This window comes from Lepidochelys olivacea, assembly GCF_965140295.1.
Source record: "Lepidochelys olivacea isolate rLepOli2 genome assembly, chromosome: 5".
NCBI lineage: Eukaryota > Metazoa > Chordata > Testudines > Cheloniidae > Lepidochelys > Lepidochelys olivacea.
In genome coordinates, this window is record NC_140415.1 from 30801117 (window position 1) to 30825527 (window position 24411).

Sequence of the window (24411 nt, forward strand, 5' to 3'; positions counted from 1 at the left end):
GGGGGTACTAGGACCCTGCAGCAGCAGTTGATGCGGGGAGCCCGCAGAGCAGGCACCGAAGGCAGGGGAGATGAGTGGGGGTTGGGGGACATTTGGGGAAGGTGCGGGGGGGGAAAGCAGGCAGGGCCAGGGGAGAGACCCGGCCCCAAACATTGGTGGAGCTGGGCCCCCAGGCCCTGAATATTGCTGGAGCCTGGGCACCATGACTGTATATAACTCGCTGCCCCTGAACCTGGTTGCAGTGGAAATGCAGAGGTTTGAGGGTCCTACATCTCTTTGCTCACCCTACCGCTCTTATACTATCACACCCCGGTCGACAGTGGACACCCCATAAGGCGCTTTACCCATGTAAGAAAACACTGATCTTGAAGACATCAGCATGTGACGTGTGTGTATAATGATACTGTACCTAGTCCACCCACTGGTAGAAATACTATTCCTAAAACTAGTTTTCATGGTCTGGCTGTTTTACATATATGCAATGGATATGGAGATCTGGTGATGGGTTACTGTGAACTAATCAAAATAGTTTTAAAGAGTGCACAATAATAGAAGCTGTCACTGCAGAAATGTCAAAAGAGAAAACTGAAATGGTAGGCTTTCAACCACTGCCTAACCTGTGCGAACAATTGTGCTAAATCTGCATTTTTGAAATAAAATAAATTACTGGGGATACATGAACTGAACCAGTTTCCACATCAGCTTTTCAGTAATGGATGTGACATCACTGCATTATTCTAATATTCAGTGTATTTCTTACAGCCCCAGCTCCTGGAGGCATGTGACTATAGGATTTCATTATTTTATAAAATAATAATCTTCTATCCCTCATGGTTGCACAGGAAAGCTTAAAAATATGATCTGAGTGTTAAAAAACAGAATACCAGTAAAAACTATATATATTTAAAAATCATGATTTTTAAAGCGTATTATTTTGGGCAGCCTGATTTTTGAGCACTCATGGTTGGCAATATTGTCAGTGATCAACATGTTCTCTAGGTCTCTGCTAGGGATTGGATGGTAACTAACCATCACAATCGTTGCAGAACCATCTTTTAGTCATAGATTCTAAGCCCAGAAGGGACCACATTGTGATAATCTAGTCTGACCTGTGTAGCACAGGCCCTAGAACTTTCCCAAAATATTTTCTCGAGCATATTTAAAAAAAAATCCAAGCTTGATTTTAATGTAGTCAGTGATATAAAATCCACCACCACCCTTGATAAATCATTCCAATGGTAAACTAGTCTCACAGTTAAAAATTTACATTTTATTTCCAGTTGAATTTGTCTAGTTTCAAATTCCAGGATCAGGATATCTTCCTCTGCTAGACTTAAGAGCCTACTGTTAAATATTTGTTCCCAATACAGGTACTTATAGATTGTAATCAAGTCTCCACTTAACCTTTGCTTTGTTAAAGTAAATAGACTGAGCTTGAATCTATCACTATAAGACTTGTTGTCTAATCCTTTAATCATTCTTGTGGCTCTTCTCTTAACCCTGTCCAATTTATCAATATCTTTCTTGAATTTCTCTCTATTTCCATGATTTTAAAATGGTGGTTAGATCATAGAATATCAGGGTTGGAAGGGACCTCAGGAGGTCATCTAGTCCAAGCCCCTGCTCAAAGCAGGACCAATCGCCAACTAAATCATCCCAGCCAGGGCTTTGTCAAGCCTGACCTTAAAAATATCTAAGGAAGGAGTGACACATCACAGGGGTTGCTAAGGTTGGGAGGGGGAAACCTTAGTTTCTGGATCAGTTACAGACCTGCAAATCAAATCAGCAAATAGGGGGAGTTATTTCTTAAGCACCCGTCTAATGTGTAGAAAGCAAAATTGTGCTATTATGGACAAAACTTCAATTTGGGAGACATACAAGAGGTTTCATGCAACCAGTAGTAAAATATTCTTAGTTTCTAAAACTTATACATACATACACGTATAGATAGATATAGATATATATAGGGACTAATGATCATGACCCGATTACACGGAATATGGCCAAACTGAAGAAGGTCACAAGGAGTAACATATATATCCTGATGCTTCAAAAAGCTAATTTCTCAAAGCTAGGGAAAATGATGAGTCAAATTTAGTGGAAGAAAAAAATGTAGACAGAAAAACTGCGAATGAAAATTGGGAGTTCTTAAAGAAGAGTTTATGAGAGGGCCCCAAACCTACAATTCCATAATCAAGGGCAACTCTGGCTAAAAGCCCATGCTCGTTCAGAAGGCAGCAATTAGAAACAAAAAAGCAATATTGTATATTACAAATGAAAAACAGGAGAATAGAATTAGAATACAATCAATATAAATTGGAAGTTATGACATAAAAAATGATAAGAGAAGGTAAAGACGTTGGGGGGAGAGAATGTCTGGCTGATCTAAGCACAATAAAATAGTGTAAGTACATTAGGAACAAACAGCAAAACCCCCAACCAAACAAAAAAAATTGTATAGGTCCATTACTAAGTGGAGATGGTAAAATTGTTAATAATGATACTGAAAAGGTAAACATGTTCAATACGTTTTTATTAGGGCTGTTGATTAATCGCAGTTAACTCACATGATTACTCAAAAATTAATCGCGATTAATTGCACTGATAAAAACAATAGAATACCAACTGAAATTTATTAAATATTTTTGGATGTTTTTCTACATTTTCAAATATACTGATTTCTATTACAACACAGTATGCAAAGTGTAGCGCTCACTTGATATTTTTTATTACAAATATTTGCACTTTAAAAATGATGAAAGAAATAGTATTTTTCAGTTCACCTCACACAAGTACTGTGGTGCAATCTCTTTATTGTGAAAATGTAACTTACAAATGTAGATATTTTTTGTTACATAACTGCACTCAAAAACAAAACAATGTAAAAGTTTAGAGCCTAAAAGTACACTCAGTCCTACTTCTTGTTCAGCCAATCGCTAAGACAAACAGGTTTGTTATTTATGGCAGATACTACTGCCTGCTTCTTATTTACAATGTCACCAGAAAGTGGGAACAGGCATTTGCATGGCACTTGTGTATCTGGCATTGCAAGAGATTTACATGCCAGATATGCTAAACATTTGTATGCGCCTTCATGCTTTGGTCACCACTCCAGAGGACATGCTGCCATGCTCATGACGCTCGTTAAAAAAAAAAAAAGCATTAATTCAATTTGGGACTGAACTCTTTGGGGGAGAATTATGTTTCTTATTCTGTTTTACCCGCCTTCTGCCATATATTTCATGTTATAGCAGTCTCGGGTGATGACCCAGCACACGTTCGTTTTAAGAACACTTTCACAGCAGATTTGACAAAATGCAAAGAAGGTACCAATGTGAGATTTCTAAAGATATCTACAGCATTTGACCTAAGGTTTAAGAATCTGAAGTGCCATCCAAAATCTGAGAGGGATGAGGTGTGGAATGCTTTCAGAAGTCTTAAAAGAGCAACGCTTTGCTGGGGAAACTAAAGAACCCGAACCACCAAAAAAGAAAATTAACCTTCTGCTGGTGGCATCTGTCTCAGATGATGAAAATGAACATTTGTCGGTGCGCTCTGCTTTGGATCGTTATTGAGCAGAACCCGTCATCAGCATGGATGCATGACCTCTGGAATGGTGGTTGAAGCATGAAGAGACATATGAATCTTTAGCGGATCTGGCAAGTAAATATCTTGTGACGCAGGCTACAACAGTGCCATGCAAACACCCTGTGATGTTGCACCCCATAATGCTTTATGGAAATATGCTTATGAATGTATATATGACATAACTGGAATATGTTTTATGCTATATATGCCATGTAACAAATCTCTGTAAAGGTTATGATCTACTGAATATATTCATCCTATTTGTATGCATGCATGTATCATTTTTTATTCAAAGTTATGAATATTGGCTGTGTATTTGTTTGATTTTAAGTAGCCTTAGTAAGGCATTTGGTCAGCTTCTTAAGAAAAGAATTTGTGAGTTAAGTACCCAGTCAAGAAACACTTAACAGACAATGGAACCTTGGAAGACTTCAATACACATAAGAAGTCTACCTGGGGACTTTCAAGGTAGCATGTGAGCAATGGCTGCCGCCTGTAAAGTTCTGAGTCATGCATGGACATGTGACTTGCCCATGTGACTCCAAAACTCCAGCTTGCAGCTGGATTCGGCATAGGAGAGAGGAGGGGGTCTCCACCCACAAGAGAAAGTCTATTTAAGCCCCTGGGAGACCCCTCCATTTGGTCTCACTCAAGAGGTAGCCTCTCCACCCTTAAAGGATACCTGAAAGAAACTGGAACAAAGGACAGTAACCACATGGGTGTGAGTGATTGCTGGACCCAGACTAGAAGGAGACTAGTCTGTAAAAGAAGCTTACTGGAACATCTCTGAGGGTGAGATTTCATCTGTAATCACTTTCTTACAGTATTTGGTTTAGACTTGCATGTTTTATTTTATTTTGCTTGGTAATTCACTTTGTTCTGTCTGTTATTACTTGGAACCACTTAAACCTACTTTTTGTATTTAATAAAATCACTTTTTACTTAATACATACTTTGGGTTAATGAATAATACCAGAGGGAGGGGGAAAACAGCTGTGCATATCACTCTATCAGTGTTATAGAGGGCGAACAATTTATGAGTTTACCCTGTATAAGCTTTATACAGGGTAAAATGGATTTATTTGGGGGTTTGGACCCCATTGGGAGCTGGGCATCTGAGTGTTGAAGACAGGAACACTTCTTAAGCTGTTTTCAGGTAAGCCTGCAGCGTTTGGGGGATGTTGTTCAGACCTGGGTCTGTTTGTAGCGGGCTAGAGTGTCCGGCTCGAACCAGATATGGCACTGAAATCCCAAGCCACCAGTGAAAACGGGCTCAGAGGTAGTCTCAGCACATCAGCTGGCAGTTCCCAAGGGGTTTTCTGTGATCCAACCTGTCACACACCCATTCTCACTTTCAGGTGACACTGTAAACAAGAATCAGGCACCATTATCTCCTGCAAATTGTAACCAAACTTGTTTGTCTGAGCAATTGGATGAAGTAGGACTGAGTGGACTTGTAGGTTTTTCCATTGTTTCATTTTTGAATGCAGTTATTTTTTGTACATAATTCTACATTTGTAAGTTCAACTTTCATAGAATCATAGAATATCAGGGTTGGAAGGGACCTCAGGAGGTCATCTAGTCCAACCCCCTGCTCAAAGCAGGACCAATCCCTAAATGGCCCCCTCAAGGATTGAACTCACAACCCTGGGTTTAGCAGGCCAATGCTCAAACCACTGAGCTACTTTCATGATAAAGAGACCACAGTACAGTACTTGTATTAGGTGAATTGAAAAATACTATTTATTTTGCTTTTTACAATGCAAATCTTTGTAATTAAAAATAAATATAAAGTGAGCACTATACACTTTGTGTTCTGTGTTGTAACTGTAATCAACACATTTGAAAATGTAGAAAACATCCAAACATATTTAAATATATGGTATACTATTATTAACAGCACGATTAATTGTTTTAATCGCTTGACAGTCCTAGTTTTTTTATTCTGTATTTTAAAGTATGTAGGATGATTAACTTGTAGCATATGAAGATGAAGTACTTTCTGGTTCTTTAGTAACTGAAGAGGATGCTAACATCTACCAGGGATAAAGATTTTTAAAGCAGAAGGCCCAGATAACTTGCACCCAAGAGTCCTAAAATAGATGGTTGAGAAGAGCTCTGGACCACTTACGTTATTTTTAATAAATCTTGGAATACCAGGGAAATTCCAGAAGACTGTAAGCATGCTAATATTGTGCCAATATTCTACTAAAGGCAAGTGGGATGATTTGGGTACCTATAAACTGCCTAGCCTGACATCAATCTTGGGCAAAATAATAGAAAAACTGAAAAGAGATTCAACTACTAGAGAAGTAAAGGTCAGGAATATAACTAATGCCGTTCAACCTGGAAAGCAGGTCTTGTCAAAAAACCCAGTTTCATTAGTTGACGAGATTACTTCTCTGCGGTTACCAAACTTGTAATGTACTTAGACATTTGCAAAGCATTTGACTTAGTACCCACACAATATTCTGATTTTTTAAAAAAACAGCTCTATACAATATCAGTAAAGCACATGTTAAAAGGATTAAGAATTGGGTAACAGCTCAAAAATTAGCAGTCAATGGGGAATCATCATCGAATAGGGGGCATTTCTAGTGGATTTCTGCAGGGGCTGGTATGAGGCCGTATGCTATTCAACATTTTCATAAAATGATCTGGAAGTAAATATAAAATCACTGCTGTTAAAATTTGTAGATGAAATAAAAATTAGCTGAATGGTAAATTATGAAGACATGACAGTTGTACAGAGGGATGTGGATTGATTGGTACTCTGAATCTATTCAAACAAAATGCAAAGCCAAATGCAAAGTTCTATATCTAGGAACAAGGAACGAAGGCCATACTTATAGAATGAGGGTCTTTATCCTGGAAAGCAGTGACACTGAAAAAAGAAATAAGGGTTAGAGTGGAGAAGCAACTGAACATAAGCACCTGGTGTGTGCTGTCACAAAAGAAGCTAGTGTATCGTTTGTTGCAGAAACAGGAGTAGTAGAGATGCGATTTTACCTCTGTACAATGCCATGGCAAGACATACAAAATTACTATGTACAGTTCTGGGGTCCACATTTTAAAAAGGATGCTAAAAAAATGGAGAGGGTGCAGAAGAGCCACAAAAATGATTCAAGGGCTGGAGAAAATTCTTTACACTAAGAGACTTAAAGAGCCTGTTTAGTTTATCAAAAAAGATTGAGAGGTGACTTGATTACAGTATATAGGTACCTTCACAGGGAGAAAATACTGGGTACTACAGGGCTTTTTTAATCTAGCAGAGAAAGGCATCACAAGAAATTGGCATCCAGTGGATGACTGGAAGCTGAAGCTAGACAAATTCAAATTAGAAGTAAGGAACAAATTTTTAAGAATGGGTGTGATTTACCATGGGAATAGACTACCAAGGAAAATAGTGGATACTGCATTTCTTGCTGTCTTCAAATCAAGACTGGATGCTTTTTTTGTAAGGTCTGCTTTATCCAAACAAGTTACTGTGCTCAATAACTGGGTGAAACTGAATGATGCATAATACAGAGGAGATAAAACGGTTACTCACCTTCTCGTAACTGTTGTTCTTCGAGATGTGTTGTTCATGTCCATTCCAATCAGGTGTGTGGGTGCTGCGTGCATGCCAGCCGGAAGATTCTTCCCTTAGCAGCGTCCACAGAGTCGGCCTGGGCGCCCACTGGAGTCACGCCTTCATGGCACCCAATATAGGGCCCTGCTAACCACCCACCCCCTCAGTTTCTTCTTGCCAGCTGCTCCGACAGAGGGGTAGGACAGGTGGGTATTGGAATGGACATGATCACCACATCTTGAAGAACAACAGTCACGAGAAGGTGAGTAATCGATTTTTCTTCTTCGAGGGCTTGTTCATGTCCATTCCAATGAGGTGACTCACAAGCCAAAGCTCAGGAGGTGGGGATGGAGTCATCCACTGATTGGAGCACAGCTCATCTGACGGCTGTGTCATCTCTGGCCTGTTGAGTGATCGCACAGTGCCTGGTGAAAGTGTGTATATCAAGGACCACGTTGCTGCCCTGCAGATTTCCTGTGTGGGGACCTGTGTCGGGAATGCTGCTGAGGAGGCCTGAGCCCTGGTGGAGTGCGCGGTGATCGGCGGAGCGGGCACCTTTGCCAAGTCATAGCACTACCGAATGCATGATATGATCCACAATGAGATACGCTGCAATGAGACAGGGAGGCCTTTCATTCTATTGGCCACCGCTGCGAATAACTGGACGGACTTTCGGAACAGCTTAGTTCTCTCGATATCGAAGGCTAGCGCCCTGCGGACATCTAATGAGTGAAGCCTCTCCTCCCTACCACTGGAATGCGGCTTAGGATAGAATACTGGGAGGAAGATGTCCTGGTTGATGTGAACTGGGAGACAACCTTAGGGAAAAAAGCCAGGTGAGGTCTGAGCTGAACCTTGTCCTTATGGAATACGGTGTAAGGGGGCTCTGATGTAAGGGCCCTGAGCTCCGACATTCTCCTAGCTGAGGTCATTGCCACCAGAAACGCCATCTTCTATGAGAGATAAAGCAGGGAGCACGTCGCCAGTGGCTCAAAGGGTGGGCCCCTAAGTCTGGAAAGGACCAGATTAAGGTCCCAAGCCGGGATAGGCTGTCGTACTTGTGGGTATAGTCTGTAAAGACCTTTAAGGAAATGGCTGATGATTGGATTCGCGAAGATTGAGTAGCCATCTGCGCCCAGATGGAAAGCAGAGATGGCAGCCAAGTGAATCCTTATCAACGAGATGGATAGTGCCTGTTGTTTAAGATGGAGGAGGTAGTCCAGTATAAATGGCACCAAAGCAACGTTGGAGACTGATGGTGCTGCTCTGACCAGATGGAGAACCTCTTCCACTTGGCAAGGTACGTTGCCCTTGTGGAGGGTTTCGTACTGCCAGGGAGAACCTGCCTGACTTGATCAGAACAGGACAGCTCCACTGCGTTCAACCATGGAGCTTCCATGCTGTGAGGTGGAGCGACTTGAGGATCGGATGCCGGAGGCAGCCGTGATCCTGCGTGATTAGGTCTGGGATGAGTGGTAGGGTGACCGGAGTTGCAATAGACATTTCCAGGAGCAATGTGTACCAGTGCTGGCACGGCCAGGCTGTAGCTAGCAATACCACTAGAACCAGGGCTTCAGGGCTGAAAGGTCCCTGCATTGCAGCAGCAGCTCTGGGAACCATGCTGGAGCCTGTTAGACTTCTCTGGGCTGTTAGACTTCATTCATTTTCAAGTGCAAGTGCTGAAAATACTGAATATATTTTCCTCAAGTTCCCCTCCACCCCCTGAATGCCATTATCTGCTTCTTCACCACCTTTTGTTTCCCAAGAGACACCATGCCTACAAAAGCACTGCCAGCTGATAGGAGCTAGACAGGTGATCATTTATGACTACTGCATTCTATACAAAATATGCTCATTTTCATTGTTACCTCATGCCCCCTTCCTCCTCTCACACACCTGTTCTGTCCACCTACTGAGATCTGTAAAATAAAGAGTCAAGAGTGTTAGCTCTCTGGGGGTAAGGACTATCTTTTTATTTTATATTTCTACAGTGCCCAGTGCACTGAAGCCTTAATTCCTGATAAGAATTATTTATTTGTAATATAAATTATCACATCATTTATAGTATCAAATCCATAATTCTGGACATGCCTTCCTCACATACAAAGAATCATTCATATAAATCTTGTAAAATATAGTCTTAAAATTTAGATTTGGCATTTAGGAATGAAACCAATTTTTTCCAAGTACTTTTAAATAAAATTATTTACCAATTTCCACTTCCTGCTTGTGTAAGCAGTGGCTGTGGAGGGGCTTAGTGACCTTATCAGCAAAAGAGTGCAGGCAGTGTCCCAGTGAGCAGGACAGGGCACCGTTAAATTAAAATACCCTTTACAGATTGTTAAGTCTCCCAGTTTGACTGCAAGTCACTTGATTTTTGTTACCATCTGTTCGACTCCTGAGTAGCTGTTTCATTCTTTCAGGAATCTTTCTTAGGAAATCTGTGGACCTCAAGGAGAGGCACATTAGGTAGGCTTTCTATAATTGACTTCTTCCAAGTAGGGTCTCTATGGATAGAGCACGGGAGGATTAACCATATAAATACCGACACAGGAAGACTCTACCAATAGGCATCTAGATCTCAGCCACCAAGCTACTGCAGTTACACACAAACATGAAAGAAATGCGACATAGAAGAGCCAAACCAGGAGAATAAGCAACATTTGATTGTGGAAGCTAGAGAGAGAAAGTCATACACATATACAGACATTGAGGAGTGGGGAGGAGAGCCAGAAAACAGAGCCAATGTCAGGTGCTCAAGAGTCTTGACCAGCAGCTCTAGAGAATCAGTGACTGTGGCTGGGGTGGCTTTCTTGAGTCAACTCTGTAGTGGCAGTGGCAGCAACAGATTCTTCTCTTACTGTACAGTCACATGCTAGAAGAGCAGCCAGAGACCAAGAAAACGTTGTTGCTGGATAAAACAACAACATAGTGAAGAATGTGGTATAAAACTTACATAGAAACAGGCAGCTCAAGATAAAGGCCCTTCCTTCACCACTCATTGTGGTCCTAAAGAAATAAGTCTTCCAAGCAACACTACTGCATAGCTTCCTCCAACCTCTGAAGAAAATAGGTAGGTTTTGAATTCTCCAAAATTAATTGATAGGGCTCTGCTACCCCTTGTTCTCACTCCCCAGCTGGCCTATTTAAAAAGAAAAAAAAAAAGTAGCAGACAGGAATTTTGACAGACTGGTTAGTGAGTTAGGCTAGCAACTGGAACACTACTCAGCTGCCTGCTGGTTTCTACCAGTGAAGTCATCAGCTTGGAAGCCTCCCGCTTACATCCAGTAGCAGGGACAGGGACAAGAGAAAACAGGAAAATCAGTTTAAAACTTACTTTAACCCTCCCCATGTGAGAGACTATTATTGTGACAGATATAACAAATAAGATAAACACTTGAATTAAGTTTGGGGTTTCCTGTATTAAAAATGTAATTGTGTATACGTTATTGTGGAATTGTACGTAACTTCTCTCGGAGACTGACTAATGCAATCTCTGGAAAGGATCAGGAATGTCAAAGGACTTTTTAGGACAATATGTGTTGAAGTGGATTTCCTAGGAAATACTGGGGGACAGGGGAATGCAATGACCTAGCTCTGAGTCCATCCTTTTGAAGCTTGCGCCTTGAGAAAAACCCATTGTCTATTGATTACCTTTTCCTGGAAAACTCCAGATCAAAGACCCCTGAACTGTATAAAGAATGGACTAAACTTTTCTTGACAGAGAAGCCTGCTTAGGCAGCCGATCTTTAGTGGAGAATAACTCAGTGAAGGCAGGGAACAGTTCAGCCTGGGAATATCCTGGTCAGAAGGGAGAGAGAGACAGGTCTCCATCCAAGAGAGGCAGCAGCCAGGGAAACAGGAAGCCTGAGAGTGGATACCCTTGCTGGACCATTAAGGGGAAAATACAGGTGCAATTTGCCCCAAACTGAGACCATGATAAAGGTCTGATTTAAAAAAATAATTGGGGGAGAGGTGTTAAAACAAATTGGTTTTGGATGAAATGTTCTTTTCAAGAAAACTGCTTTGATGGATCTAGTTATATTATTTCTCTGGTGATGTACTTGTACATGAAAATGTGCAGAATAGATGTGTAAGGGAAATTTAATCTACTCTTACCTACAAATTCCAGATTGTGTATGGACATTTTTAAATGCAAATACTGTACCTGTATATATGTATTTTTCTTTTATGAATTTGCTTTTCAAATCTGTATTACAGAAAAAAATTCTCAGTCCAGTTGTGTAATCAAAAAATGTTAATTTGCTGCTTTCTTGAAAGTATAATTTGATAAATGCTTGAATATGAGATAGTAAGTTGTTTCAGCATTAGGCACTGGGTACACAGATACTGTTAAAATAAACTGGGGAAACAAAAAATTCTAATCAAATTTTTTTTTTGAAACCAGGAAAAGAAAAGCACAATGAAAATATTCCAAAGGAAACAAAGCTAGTTAAATTTTATTTTTCAAAACTTAATCTAAACTAATATGCTAAACAAACAGCAAGAAAATGTAGTCAATGTTAACAGTATTAGCGGACACAAATTATTGTACCAAAGGTATTACAGTGCAATATTAACAGAACTATTTACATGCATATTTACAACATGTGTTTTCTTTACATAAGCTATTTTACTTACTTCTTGGGAAGTTGGAAACATATGCATTTTGAGTTGGTAATGGGTTCTACTTCATCTATCCAATACCAAATAGCATGAACCACTACAACTGAATTATAGGCAATAATAAGAATTGTCTTTGGGTATTTCAGAAAAACTACAAAACAAATTATTAGATTGGAGACAAGCAGCAGTTGACTTCAGAATTTGTTAATATATCTGAAATATAAAAATTGATACAAACCAAACTACGGAATCAACACAATAAATTGTATAAATTAATTAGAGGAATAAGAAGTGTCCTGGGGCTCTCTCAGAAGGGTAGACATGTTAATCATGTTAATCACATTCAAGAATACATAGATTCAAAGCTGCACACGTTGTAGAGCATGGGCTAAAACCTAGTTACATTAATGTATTCTTGTAGAAGAATGCAAAAATATTTAGCAGAAGCTTCTGCTTGTAAAAGTTGAAAATAGGCAAGTGTCCTTAAAGCACCTGGCTTCCAAAGCAGTGCTTGCGTATTAATGATGTCACATATTAAAAATGTTTATTCCAGAAACGAACCCCAAATACCGCCACACACATTGGGAAAAAAAAAACTAGCTTTTTTCATGATTGTGATACACATTTAAAAAAATCTACCCATCTGCAGTTGAGTTTCCTAACCTAAAAATATGTAATATCAGAAAACTCCTGTATGATAAAAAGGGTGAGGCAATCCTAGTGTATACTAAAATAAGTGAGCAATTTATTTTTAACTCAAGGTTTTCATTTCTTCCAAGGTAAATTTAGCATTTTAAATGGGACATTTCCCAGTTAGTAAAATTTTATTTCCATGTGATACTTCTCAAAACAATTTTATTGCAGCCAAAACATTGTTCATTTAACTGTACATAAAATAAACTATGATATATACACAACATTTTAAGTTACAGGGCATAAGTTTACAATTTTTGGCAGATTCAGTTTAACAAAATGGAAATTGCATAACTTTAATACTCAGAGAAACTCAACATCCTTAATTTGGTATACATGTGACAAGTTCTCTTGGTTTTCCCTGTTTACTAATCATACCTAAACTGCTTTATTATGCTAATATTGTGCATAACATCTCATTGTTTTCTCTTACGTTCCGATTCTAAGCAGAATTTTTCATATGCTTCTTCAATTTCTGGATCCATCTCATCATCAATGTCATCAAAGTACCTACAAAAAAATTTTTTTTAAAAATTTGCTGTTAGGCTATATTTGTACTGTTTTCTTTTACGAAAAAGAAAAAGTGAAGGTCACCAGACAATACACTGCCATGTTGGGACTATGTTTGGTAACAAAGTGGATAGTGAATAACCAAAACTATTTCCTGTAGTGCTTAGGAGATCCTTGGAGGTTTGACATATCTGTTCAGTTTATAAGATTCAGTACAGGCACTGCCCCCCCCCCCAACTCCCATTGGCTGGGAACCGGGAACTGTGGCCAATGGGAGCTTCGGGGGAGGTACCCAGAGGCGGGGGCAGCATGTGGAGCCCTCTGCGCCCCTCCCCCAGGGGCTGCAGGGACATGGTGCCGGCTGCTTCCGGGAGCAGCACGGGGCCAGGGCAAGCAGGGAGCCTGTCTGAGCCCCACTGCGTGCTGCTGCCACCCTGGAGCCGCTCCAGGTAAGCGGCGCCGGGCCGGAGCCCGCACCTTGAACCCCTCCTGCACTAACTCCCTGCTGCACTCCTCCTGCACCCCAACCCCCTGCCCTGAGCCTCCTGCTGCACCCCGCACCTCTCCTGCACCCCAACCCCTGCCCTGAGCCCCCTCCCGCACTCTTCCTTGCACCCCTGCCATGAGCCCCTCCTGCACCCCAACCCCCTGCCCCGAGCCCCATCCTGCACTTTGCACCCCCTCCTGCACCCAACCCCCTTCCCTAAGCCCCCTCATACACCCCGCACCCCTCCTCTGCCCCAACCCCTTGCTCTGAGCCCCTTCCTGCTCACCTCATCCCCTTCCACAGCCCACACTCCCTCCTGCACCCTAACCCCCTGCCCCAGCCCTAGCCCTAGATTTATGGCCCTGCATGCATTTCCCCACCCAGACGTGGCCCTTGGGCCAAAAGGTTTGCCCACCCCGATCTATATGCATAACTAACAAAATGACGGGTTACAGAGTAGCAGCCGTGTTAGTCTGTATCCATAAAAAGAAAAGGAGGTCTTGTGGCACCTTAGAGACTAACACATTTATAAGAGCATAAGCTTTTGTGAGTTGCATCCGATGAAGTAAGCTGTAGCTTACAAAAGCTTATGCTCTAATAAATTTGTTAGTCTCTAAGGTAACAAAATGACATGTCAATTTCCCAGCTCAAATACTGTATCTAACTTTTATTCATATATCATGACAAATTAATTTGTCCCATTAGGAGTCTAGAAAGCCGATTATTAGGTCTTGTGTACTCAGATTCCACAGCTTCAAAATTTGTTACTTAAACCAACTACTGATGCAATATTTTTCAGTATAATCTAAGACCCTGGTCCTGCAACACAGACCATGCAGGTGGAGCTGTGTACCCATTAAGGGTAGGTCGACCCAGCAAAGAAAACCCTGTGCCTGGCCCCTTCCAGCCAACATGGGCTCACGGGACTAGGACTGCAGGGCTGTTTCATTGCTGTGCAGACTTCGGGGCTCGGGATGGAGACCGAGCTCTAGGATTCTCCCACCCCACAGGTCCGAGAGCCCAAGCTCCAGCCTGAGCCCAGAAGCCTATCCAGCAATGAAGAGCCTGCGGCCCGAGCCCCACGAGCCTGAATCGGGTGGCACAGGCCAGGCACAGGGTTTTCTTTGCTGTGTAGACATACCCTTAGAGCCCCACTGAGGTCAGTGGGCCTCAGGGCAGCCAACAGTTCTCAATGCAGAATCAGCGTTTAAGCTGTCATTTCTAGCCTTTTGGGTTGTGAAAAAACCTTCCAAATGCAAACTGAATTGAAAGGAATTCAGTGTTGTCTCCCCAAGCCTGCAGAGAGTCTGTAACAATGTATTTGAGACACATGAAATTCATTGAAATCAGTGGGTAAAGCCCTGAAACCTGATGACAAAGTCAAGACTTAATTATTTCACTGTTTCTCATTGTAATAAAAACTTCCAGCTAATGGCCATGTCTATCAGTTTCATTCAGTAGTGGTTACTGCTGTGAGGGCAGCGGAGTGGCTGGCTGCTGTTAAGTACTGGATGTATCCCTTTTTTCTAGAAGGAAAGCACGGAGACTAACAACCAAACCCTACTCCCACACACCCCTGTGTTCCGAAAAGCCTCAACTGTTACCTCATGAATGGAAAAAGCCGCCAGCAACAGTGTAGTAATGCACTGTCATTAACGTTTGTAGAAAACTGAAAATGTAGTGATACCATAAAATTCAGGGTTAAACTAAATTCAAGGGATATTGCACTTATTATTCCTTTCCATGTTAAATTCAATAAAAGCTTTTTTTAAAATTTACCTGAAGTTTACCACAGAATGTAGTGTCCAAGTGTTACAGAAATGGAAGCCAGCTGTGCTACAGAGCTGCAGCCCAACTTGTAGCAGAGTACAAGAGGAGTCTGACCATTATCGATTGACATTGTCTTTCTCAAATACACACCATTTCCCCAAACAAATACTAATTAAACAACCTTATTCAGAAAAAAACAGTACCATATCTACTCTATCATAAGCTGGTTCATTTATAAACTGACCCCCCCGCAAGATGGATAAGTAAAAATGGAAAATTTTTATGACCCATTCATAAGCTAACCCTATAATTCAGGGGTCAGCAAACTCTGGCTCCTAGGCCACCAGGATAAGCCACTGGCAGTCCGAGATGGTTTGTTTACCTCAAGTGTCTGCAGGCACGGAGGTAAACCTAAGTAAACAAAGTGTCCTGGAACACCAGCTGCTTACCCCGACGGGCCGGGACAGCAACTGGTGGGGAAATATTTCTGGGGGGAGAAGCTGGGGGTCAGGGGAGTAACCCCTGTGACCACCCCCCCACATGACCCCACCCCTAGTCTGGGACCCCCACCTCTCCTCATCCCATCCCTTCCCACCTTATTGGGGAGAGGGCTACAGGAGGATGTGTCTGGCCTGGCTGGAGCTGCTCTGGCAGGCTGGGCAGTGCGGACACAGCCTGCTCCGGTGGGCCAGACCGGGTGGTGTGGCTGCAGCATGTTCCAGCGGGCTGGGCCGGGCGGCACGGCCACAGTGTGCTCCAGTGGGCCAGGTGGCGCAGCCACAGCCTGCTCTGGTGGGTGGGGTCGAGCAGCACAGCGGCAGCTGCTTCGGAGGTTGGGGGGAGAACAGCGTGGCTAGAAGCGGAGAGACTCTGGCCCCACCTCTTCCCTTCTGGCTCTGCTGCCTCTCCTTGCCCCCTCTGTTGGGGGGAGGGGCTGTGTCCCACCTCTCCCCCCCTCTATACCCATTCATAAGCCGACCCCCTTCTCTGGTGCTTCCCTTTTATACTAAAAAAATTCAGCTTATGAACGAGTATATAAAGTACATAAGTTTGAGATGGACAAACTGGTCTCCAATTTGCTGACATATGAAAGATTGCAACCTTAATTCAGTTGTCTTGTTCGTTTGCATTATGAGTAGTCTAATAATTACATGAAAACATACTCTTTTTTCCACATGACCCATCTCATTCAGTGCACAAGATAGATCTGGGAATGAATCAAGGTTGTCTGATGGGGGCTACTGACTGTAAGTCTGCCACACCTCATTCATTGCAGAAGCTGAAAGGTGTGTACTGACTGAGGCAATGGCCTGCAGGAAGGCAAAGGATGGTCTGTCTCACTATTAAGGCATTTGAATGCTACCTTGGAGAATTAGATTCTCTCTCTGCCTCTACTACAGAGTTCCTATGTGAAGCTGGGCAAGTCCCTTAAACCAGATTTTTCACAGGTGGCCACTAACTGTGTGTTCATCATTTTCTGGGTGTCTGACTTGAGACTGTGGGGTTTGTTTTGTAGAAGTGCCAAGCACTCAAGCTGAAACTGATGTCAACGGGGGCTGTGCTCTGAACAAGTGAAATACTAGAATGCTAAATACTTGAGAGGGTCGGGGGTGGGGGGGGAGAATCAGGTCTAGGCATCTCATACTAGGCACCCAAAATTGGTTGGTCTTAGTCTTTCCATGCCTCAGTTCTCCATCTCTAAAATGGGGATAATACCCATACAACTCACAGGAGTGTTGTGAAGAGACATACCTTTGTGAAGCGTTCAGATATTATAGTCATAAGCACTATACAAAAGCCAATGAGAAAGTTAGTAATTCTGTATGCAGAGCAGAGTTTGAACAGCATGCAGTTAATAAGGCATGGGGCTATACTGAACAATGAGGATAAAATGAAATACTGAATGGTAGCTCATTCAGTGAATGTCGTTCAGCATGTGCATTGAATGAGGCAGGGGTTCTGTGGGAAAAAATAGTATGGGATGATGTAATTAAAGACTATCATAATGCAGACATAGAAGGAGACCAAATTAAGGTTGAACAGGCAACTTTAATTCTGGCATTTCCTAACTTTGGAGTACTTGACTTTGGATCATTAGTGTTCTGTAGTTTTGTGTGTTTAATTAAGTATATGTAGTTTGTACAATGCAGCCAAGGTAACACTGCTGTGGAAATAAATACTGATTTTCCAACTTAAGATGTTCAGAACTCCCCACCTTTAGTCTACCATAACCCTCAATACGATGCTTTGTATTTTGTGTAGGGCCTGTATTCTCAAAACTGCAGTGCTCTATTCTGGGCATAAGACTATACTCTTCCATTTTTTTGTAAAATTAGTTCTTGGATGGCTCTAAGAATGCCAGACCTCCATTCCACCTACCCCTCCTCACCTCATCCTTCTCTCTTCTCCCTATTCATGCATGTTTTCTCATATTTTATTACTGTTACCCCCACCCAAACATGTTATGTCTATGTAGTATTGTCTGGTCTTGCAGCTTTGACAAACTGTCAAATTACATAAATCTTTTATAGATCCCATGAAGCTTGTTATATTTGGAAATATATCCAAGCTATAAGGCATGTACCTTTTTGAACTTTTCACTGTGCTTCTTTATGAAAAAATCAATAAAAACTTAAACAAAAAACTGAAATGCAACTTAGACATTTTTGAGCAAAAGTATCAGACTAAAACAAAACATACGGATCTCCAGCCCCTGATAAGTCTGTTCCATTTTCTTCATAATCTGGAAAGAAATCCTCTCTGTCAAGCAACTCTTGATATTTCTCTTGATAATCTACAAAAGAAAAAAATATTGTAAGTTTATACATAGTCTACTTTTAACATATGAACGTTTCTCAGAGGTCTTGTAAAATTAGAATGTAATTTAAAATAGAGTAAGATTAGTCCAGCACCCAATGATACAGTATGAACATGGTCTTTTTATTAGACTCTATAAACAATGAGATATGTATACTGCAGAAAAGTGATCTTCCTTTCTAATTTCAAATGTTGCATGCAGTGTTATAGCTGTGTAGGTCCCAAGATATTAATGACAAGGTGGATGAGGTAGTATCTTTTACTGGACCAACTTCTGTTGGTGAGACACACAAGCTTCCAAGCTTACACAGAGCTCTTCTTCAGGCCCGGGAAATATACTCAAAATGTCACAGCTAAATACAAAATGGAACACATTGTTTAGCATAGTTGACACATATTTCAAGGGACCATTCAAGACAAAGTGGCCCATTAGCACCCTTCTAGTCACAGGGAGGAAAGGAAGAGGGGGAGGGGGAAGCAGCTGGGGGGTTGTTAGTGGGTTATAGATTGTTGTATTAGGCCATAAATTCAGTCTCTCTATACAGTTCCTAATTTTTAGTGTCCAGTGAAGTTATGAATTTAAGCTCCCAAGCTCGTCTTTTGTAAGTGCTCTGCAAGTTTCCTTTGGGGATGAGGATGGATAGAGTGATCCCTTTGTGAAAAGCGTTCACGCACAGGTGATAGGATGTTTTTGTCTTTTATCATTTTCTTGTGTGAATTTATTCAAGACCATAATGACTGTCTGGTTTCACCCACATAGGGGCTATTGGGGCATTTAGTGCGGTGGATGCAGTAGACCACATGTGAAGGACTCATGGATCAAGAAAAATATGTTGTGGAGGGTGTTGATCATTGTAGCAGTGGTGATATGTCTGCAGGTTTTGCATCTGTTGTTCTGGCAGGGTCAGGTGCTGCTTTGAGTTGATGTGTCCTGGTCTTAGCACCCAGACTCTAAATAGAGACACTGGATTTATAGCTTATTACTACAATCTATAACCCACTAACAACCACCCCCCCCACTGCGGCTTGCCTCATATCTCTTTCAGAGTCGGAGTCATGTCTGCCCAAGCCATAATGGGTTCTTTAGACCTAGTTCAGCTCTTTTCAGGATAAAATTCTCCCAGCGATAACAGATCATGTCACAGGAGAAAGTTGCTGCTAAATTTAGGAGAGGAGAATAAGGAGTGCACATAAAATACAAGATGGCTTTTTTCCTTCTCCATTAGCTAGAAAACAGGAAAAACAACAAAGCAGGATAAGCCAGCTCTCCCCCTTTACAGAGGGAGTGATATAAGAAGAGCTTTGTTTTTTCTCTGGTCCCCATCTGCAGGCACACTGGAAGGATTCAATCACTTGTTTGCTTTACTGTCTTCACGCTACTTGCCATTGAAACTGCACTAATTCCATTATTTAAAAATTGTTTTGTGCCTATTTGGACAGGGCCTCCTCAACTTAGGCCTGGTCTACATTGCGGGGGGGATGAAGGGGGAGATCGACCTAAGGTACGCAGCTTCAGCTACGAGAATAGCATAGCTGAAGTCAACGCATCTTAAGTCAACTTACCTCGCATCCTCACGGCGCAGGGTCGACTGCTGCTGCTTCCCCGTCGACTCTGCTTCCGCCTCTCGCCGCGGTGGAGTACCGGACTCGACGGCAGTGTGATTGGGGATCAATTTATCATGTCTACACTACATGCGATAAATCGATCCCTGATAGATCGAACACTACCCGCCGAACCGGTGAGTAGCGTAGACGTACCCTTAGCTATATTTTTCTTAGGAAAATGACTATGCTAAGCTGGAGACATACCTGGATCTGCTGCAGTGAAAGGAACACCATCAGAAGTGTAAAATGTTGGTTCATTCTAAAATTGAAATGACACAGTCAATTATATACGTATTTAATATAAACAGGATAATTGTTCATTGCCTTTACTACTTCCAGAACATCTATCAAGGTTAACAAAATTTCTATGCATTTCTTTACGAAAATACATCAACTTGAACAATTGATGTTTCTGAGTATATTCATACCATAAAATAGTTGGGGTCATTTTCAGGTGTTGCTTCCCTATATGTTGAGGTTACGTGAACTCTACCCCAGTTACTTGAGCGTAGTTCTACTAGTTTCAGAAGCATCTGTTTTACATCTCTGCAAACAGACAAAAAGCACCAAGAACTGCTTAAGTACTTTGTATTAAAATGTAAAAAAAACCCAAACAAGATTCTTTACAATCCAACATCTCTGTAACACTGCATATGCTACAATTTAAGTCAAAGTCCCTTAAAATAATTAAAAGAGAATGTTTCACACACATTTATAGCTAAAGGTAGGGGGAAGAGAAAGGGTTAAAAAACCAGTAAGATATCAAAACTCTAGCAGTTACTAAACAAATCTACAGTAAAATGGTTTTAGAAAATCTATCTATTTTGCCACCACAATTGATTTTGAATGAACACATATGCGAGCTAGTTTCTTACCACGGATGTAGTGAAGTAATTCTGATTGTATAACGTAATCAATTACAGAAAACAAGTGTGCAAGAGAATCACATTGACATGTTAAATATCGTCCCCCAGGATATTACATTTTCCACTTATGTAGGACTAAACAGTATACATAATATCAATACATTCAAATGATGTTTTACATCTTTACTCGCTTCTTATGCGTTGCAAAATACAATTACAAATGCCAAGTTCCCTCCCTATTTTAGCTAGCACATCCACTTATACGTGCAATATGAAACAAAGAACAAAAAACTATTACATTTATAAGTAAGTAGCTATTTATAAAATTAGAGGATGTACTGTTCTTGGGGAATGAGAAAGTGTGACATGCCCAAACTGTCTTCGTTCCATACAACCTGTCTCAGAAAAATCCTCCGTATCTTTTGGCCCAGAACAATCTCAAACCAAGATCTATTGACACAGTGCAGCCACGAGGATCTGAGCACCATCATTGCCAGGAGGCATTGCAGATGGATCGGTCATGTGCTTCGGATGGAAACTGATTCCATCACCAGAGTAGCAAGAAGATGGACACCTGAAGGCAAGCGAAACGAGGCTGCCTGAAAACAACATGGCGAAGCGCTGTGGAAGCCGAGCTGAAAAATCTGGGGCACAGCTGGGGAACAACTGAAAGACTTGCCAGAAACAGACAGGAGTGGAGGAGCTTCATCACTGCCCTAAATGCCATAATAGGAGGCGTAATAGGAACATGATGATAAGAGAATACGAGAACAGTCATCATCATCCTGTTCCCATTACGCTTCTTATGAGTAACATGAAATTTTCCCAGATGTTTACTGTATGACTGTCTAGGCTGGAGGAATCTTTCCCAAAATTTTAGTTGTTTAACTTAATCATCATCATTTTGGACTTATACCTGAAAGTATCGCTTACAGTCCATTTTTCCCCTTACCTATTTTTGTGAAGGAAGATATTGTAAGTCAATCAATGGCAATGAAATATGTGCAATGACAGAAAAAAATTAAATGTCATATTTCAAAGCTCACTTGTTCTAAAAAAAAATTACTGATGAGCATACAGCATGATAAAATCATGAAAAGTAACAACTCACAAATTATTTAAAGTTGAGTGTTAATAGTAAGCAAAATCCAAGATACTACAAAGGCTTTTGATTTGCGTGAAGTGGCTTAACAGCCATAAAGTTCGTGCAACAGAACAAAAAAATCCAATTATGTTCAGGTGGTCACAGTACTGGGTAATTGGAGGACATGTTGTTGTTTTTTTAATATACAGTTGAACCTTGAAGACAATAAATCCTTCAGATTTGTTTTGTTCCGGGATTTATTTCGGATAAATTCTCTTTTCCCGTCAGGATCTGGATGCAGTGAGGTGATTTTATACTTTTCTTTATACTTTCTCTCAACTAGATCTACAGAAGGCACAAGATCAGGGATTTGCTTTTCTCCCTCAGAGTTCAATAGATAATTGAAAAGATGATACACAACAGACAATACTTCCGTTTCCAGTAAAATATCAAACCTGCCGCAAGAGTGAATCAAGCAGAGTCTGTAACATTCTCTTTCATGTCAGCATTGCCGTCAGTGATTTTACATCAACAGGGCAATTTCACTCATTATTACCCCTCCCACCGAAAAGCCTGCATAAGAAAGCTGGGGGGATGAAAACTCAACAACATTCACTTATCTGAATTTACCTTTGACTTTTTCCTCTGGTGAGAGAGGCTTTGGTTACCATGGATTTTTGAGGCTGTAGGTCCTCCCATTCCCAGTGATCTTGGGGTATCTACAAAAATGAATCTCCTTCCATGCAAAGCCAGAAGCTCTCAGGTGTAATACCTGCCACAGATGCTACTGAGCAGCAACAAGGTTCCTGCAAGGACAACTACTGATCCACTGGCCTTCCTCTCTCTGACAGGACACCTGCTGCAATTGTCTGGGTCCCACCATGGCTGTGTAATAGCAGCCTTGGAAGAACTACCTCCTGAGGTCCCTTCCAACCCTGATATTCTGTGATCTGTGAACTCAGAGGGATGGAATAAACTCCTGTCCAGATTTCTCTGTGGAAGTCCTGAAGCTGAATGTAGTAGAGCAGTGGTTCCCAGACTGGGGTTCGCACACCCCTGGGGGTTCGCACCATATTACAGGGGGGTAGCCAGAAAAATTTCTCTAATGGTGGCCAGAGGACGCCGGGCATGGGAGGCAGCAAACGGGACCCAGTTGCAGGGTAGACAGCCCGAGACCCAGGGAGTGAGGGGCTGGGCAGTTGGGGCCAACAGCCCAAGCCCCAGTGGTCAGCAGGGACTGGCAGCCCGAGCTCAGTGGAGCGCTGAGCGGGCAGCCTGAGTCCCAGTCAATGGGGTCCAGCAGCCCAAGCCCCGTGGAGGGCAGAGCCGGCAGCCCAGACCCCCGCGGAGGGCCAGCAGCCTGAGCCCCGTGGTGGGCAGGGCAGCAGCTGGGACCCCAGACGCGCAGGTGGCAGCTCGAATCCTTGGCCAACAGGGGAACTTGGGCAGCATAAAGGGCAGAGTGAGCAGGGGCCATGCTATATGTGAGGGGGTGATCCAGGCTAATTTGTCCCTCATGGGGCACCCCCCTAGGAATGGCCCTAGTGGTGGAAGAAAAGGGGTTTGAGCGCCAAACCAGCTGGAACCACATTGTAGCCAGTGTAGCAGCATTAAGGTGCCTTAGTAATTCGATACTAAGTCATTCTCTCTGGAGAGCTGTTTTGCTTCAGTGAGACATGAGTGAATCTTCTCATTTTCTAGTTTGTTGGTTGTTAGCATTCTATCTGTTATTTTTATTACAACACAATAAATATTTTGTACACAAGTTCAATGGATAAGTGGCTGAAAAAGGAAAGTGTAAAGACACAAGAATCAGCTAGTGTTTCCTCAAGTCCACACTGTGGAAAATCTAAGTCTAATGATCATGATGGTCCTGGAAAGTCACTTACAAAGAAAAGAAAATATGACAATGATTATATAAAATATGACTTTACTTGCATTGGTGATCAAGAATGTCCAAAACCACTGTGTGTAATTTGTGGTGATGTTCAACAAACAGCAGCCTCAAACCTTCTTTACTTCGGAGCCATTTAGAAACTAGGCATCCTGCACAACTCGACAAGCCTATTCATTTTTTCAAGCGAAAATTAGCTGAGAGGAAAAGTGACATTACCAGTTTTATAACCAAAGCAAGTACTGATAATGCAAATGCACTTGAAGCATCATACTGCATGAGCTACTGAGTAGCAAAAGCATCAGAAGCCCATACCATAGCAGACAGCTTGATTGGTCCATGTATAAAAGATGTAGTTCATTGCATGCTCAGAGAAAAGGCTGCAAAAAGGATTGACACCTTTGCCAATAATACATTGTCACGAAGAATTAATGACATCTCAAATAATGTAGAGACTACAATGGTACATAGAGTGAAATATAGTCCATATTATGCTATACAGTTGGATGAATCAACTGATGTAGATAATCTAGCTATTTTGCTGTGGTTTGTACGTTATGTGAATGAAGCTATGGTTGAAGAAAACTTGTTGTTTTGCTGACCATTGGAAGAACGTACAACTGGAAAAGAGATCTTCAATCTGACTTATGCATATTTTCAAGAAAAGGAAATAGATTGGTTTCATTGCCTAGGCATTTACACTGATGGGGCCACATCAGTGACGGGCAAGTATACTAGATTTGTAGATCAAACAAAAAAGGCTGCATCAAAAGTCTCTTGGACTCATTGCAGTAGCCATAGACAAGCCCTTGCAACAAAACACATGCCTGAGGGACTGAAGGAAATGCTGGATAATGCAGTGAAAATGGTGAATTTCATAAAATGATGGCCAACAGATTC

At 41.7% G+C, this 24411-nt stretch overlaps 1 protein-coding gene across 2 annotated transcripts in view; it reads right to left on the reverse strand.

Moving 5' to 3' along the window:
- Positions 1-11649: 11649 nt before the first annotated feature.
- The window catches only part of PAIP1 (poly(A) binding protein interacting protein 1), a 45072-nt gene continuing 32310 nt past the window's right edge, over positions 11650-24411 (reverse strand). For both annotated transcript variants that reach the window (XM_084629154.1, XM_084629155.1), the window contains exons 8-11: positions 20096-20213; positions 19872-19926; positions 17946-18039; positions 11650-12988 (exon numbers count right to left, since the gene is read on the reverse strand). In XM_084629154.1, the coding sequence (XP_084485280.1) occupies positions 12895-12988; positions 17946-18039; positions 19872-19926; positions 20096-20213 (361 nt within the window). In that variant the 3' untranslated portion in view covers positions 11650-12894. The remainder of the gene's footprint in view (positions 12989-17945; positions 18040-19871; positions 19927-20095; positions 20214-24411) is intronic.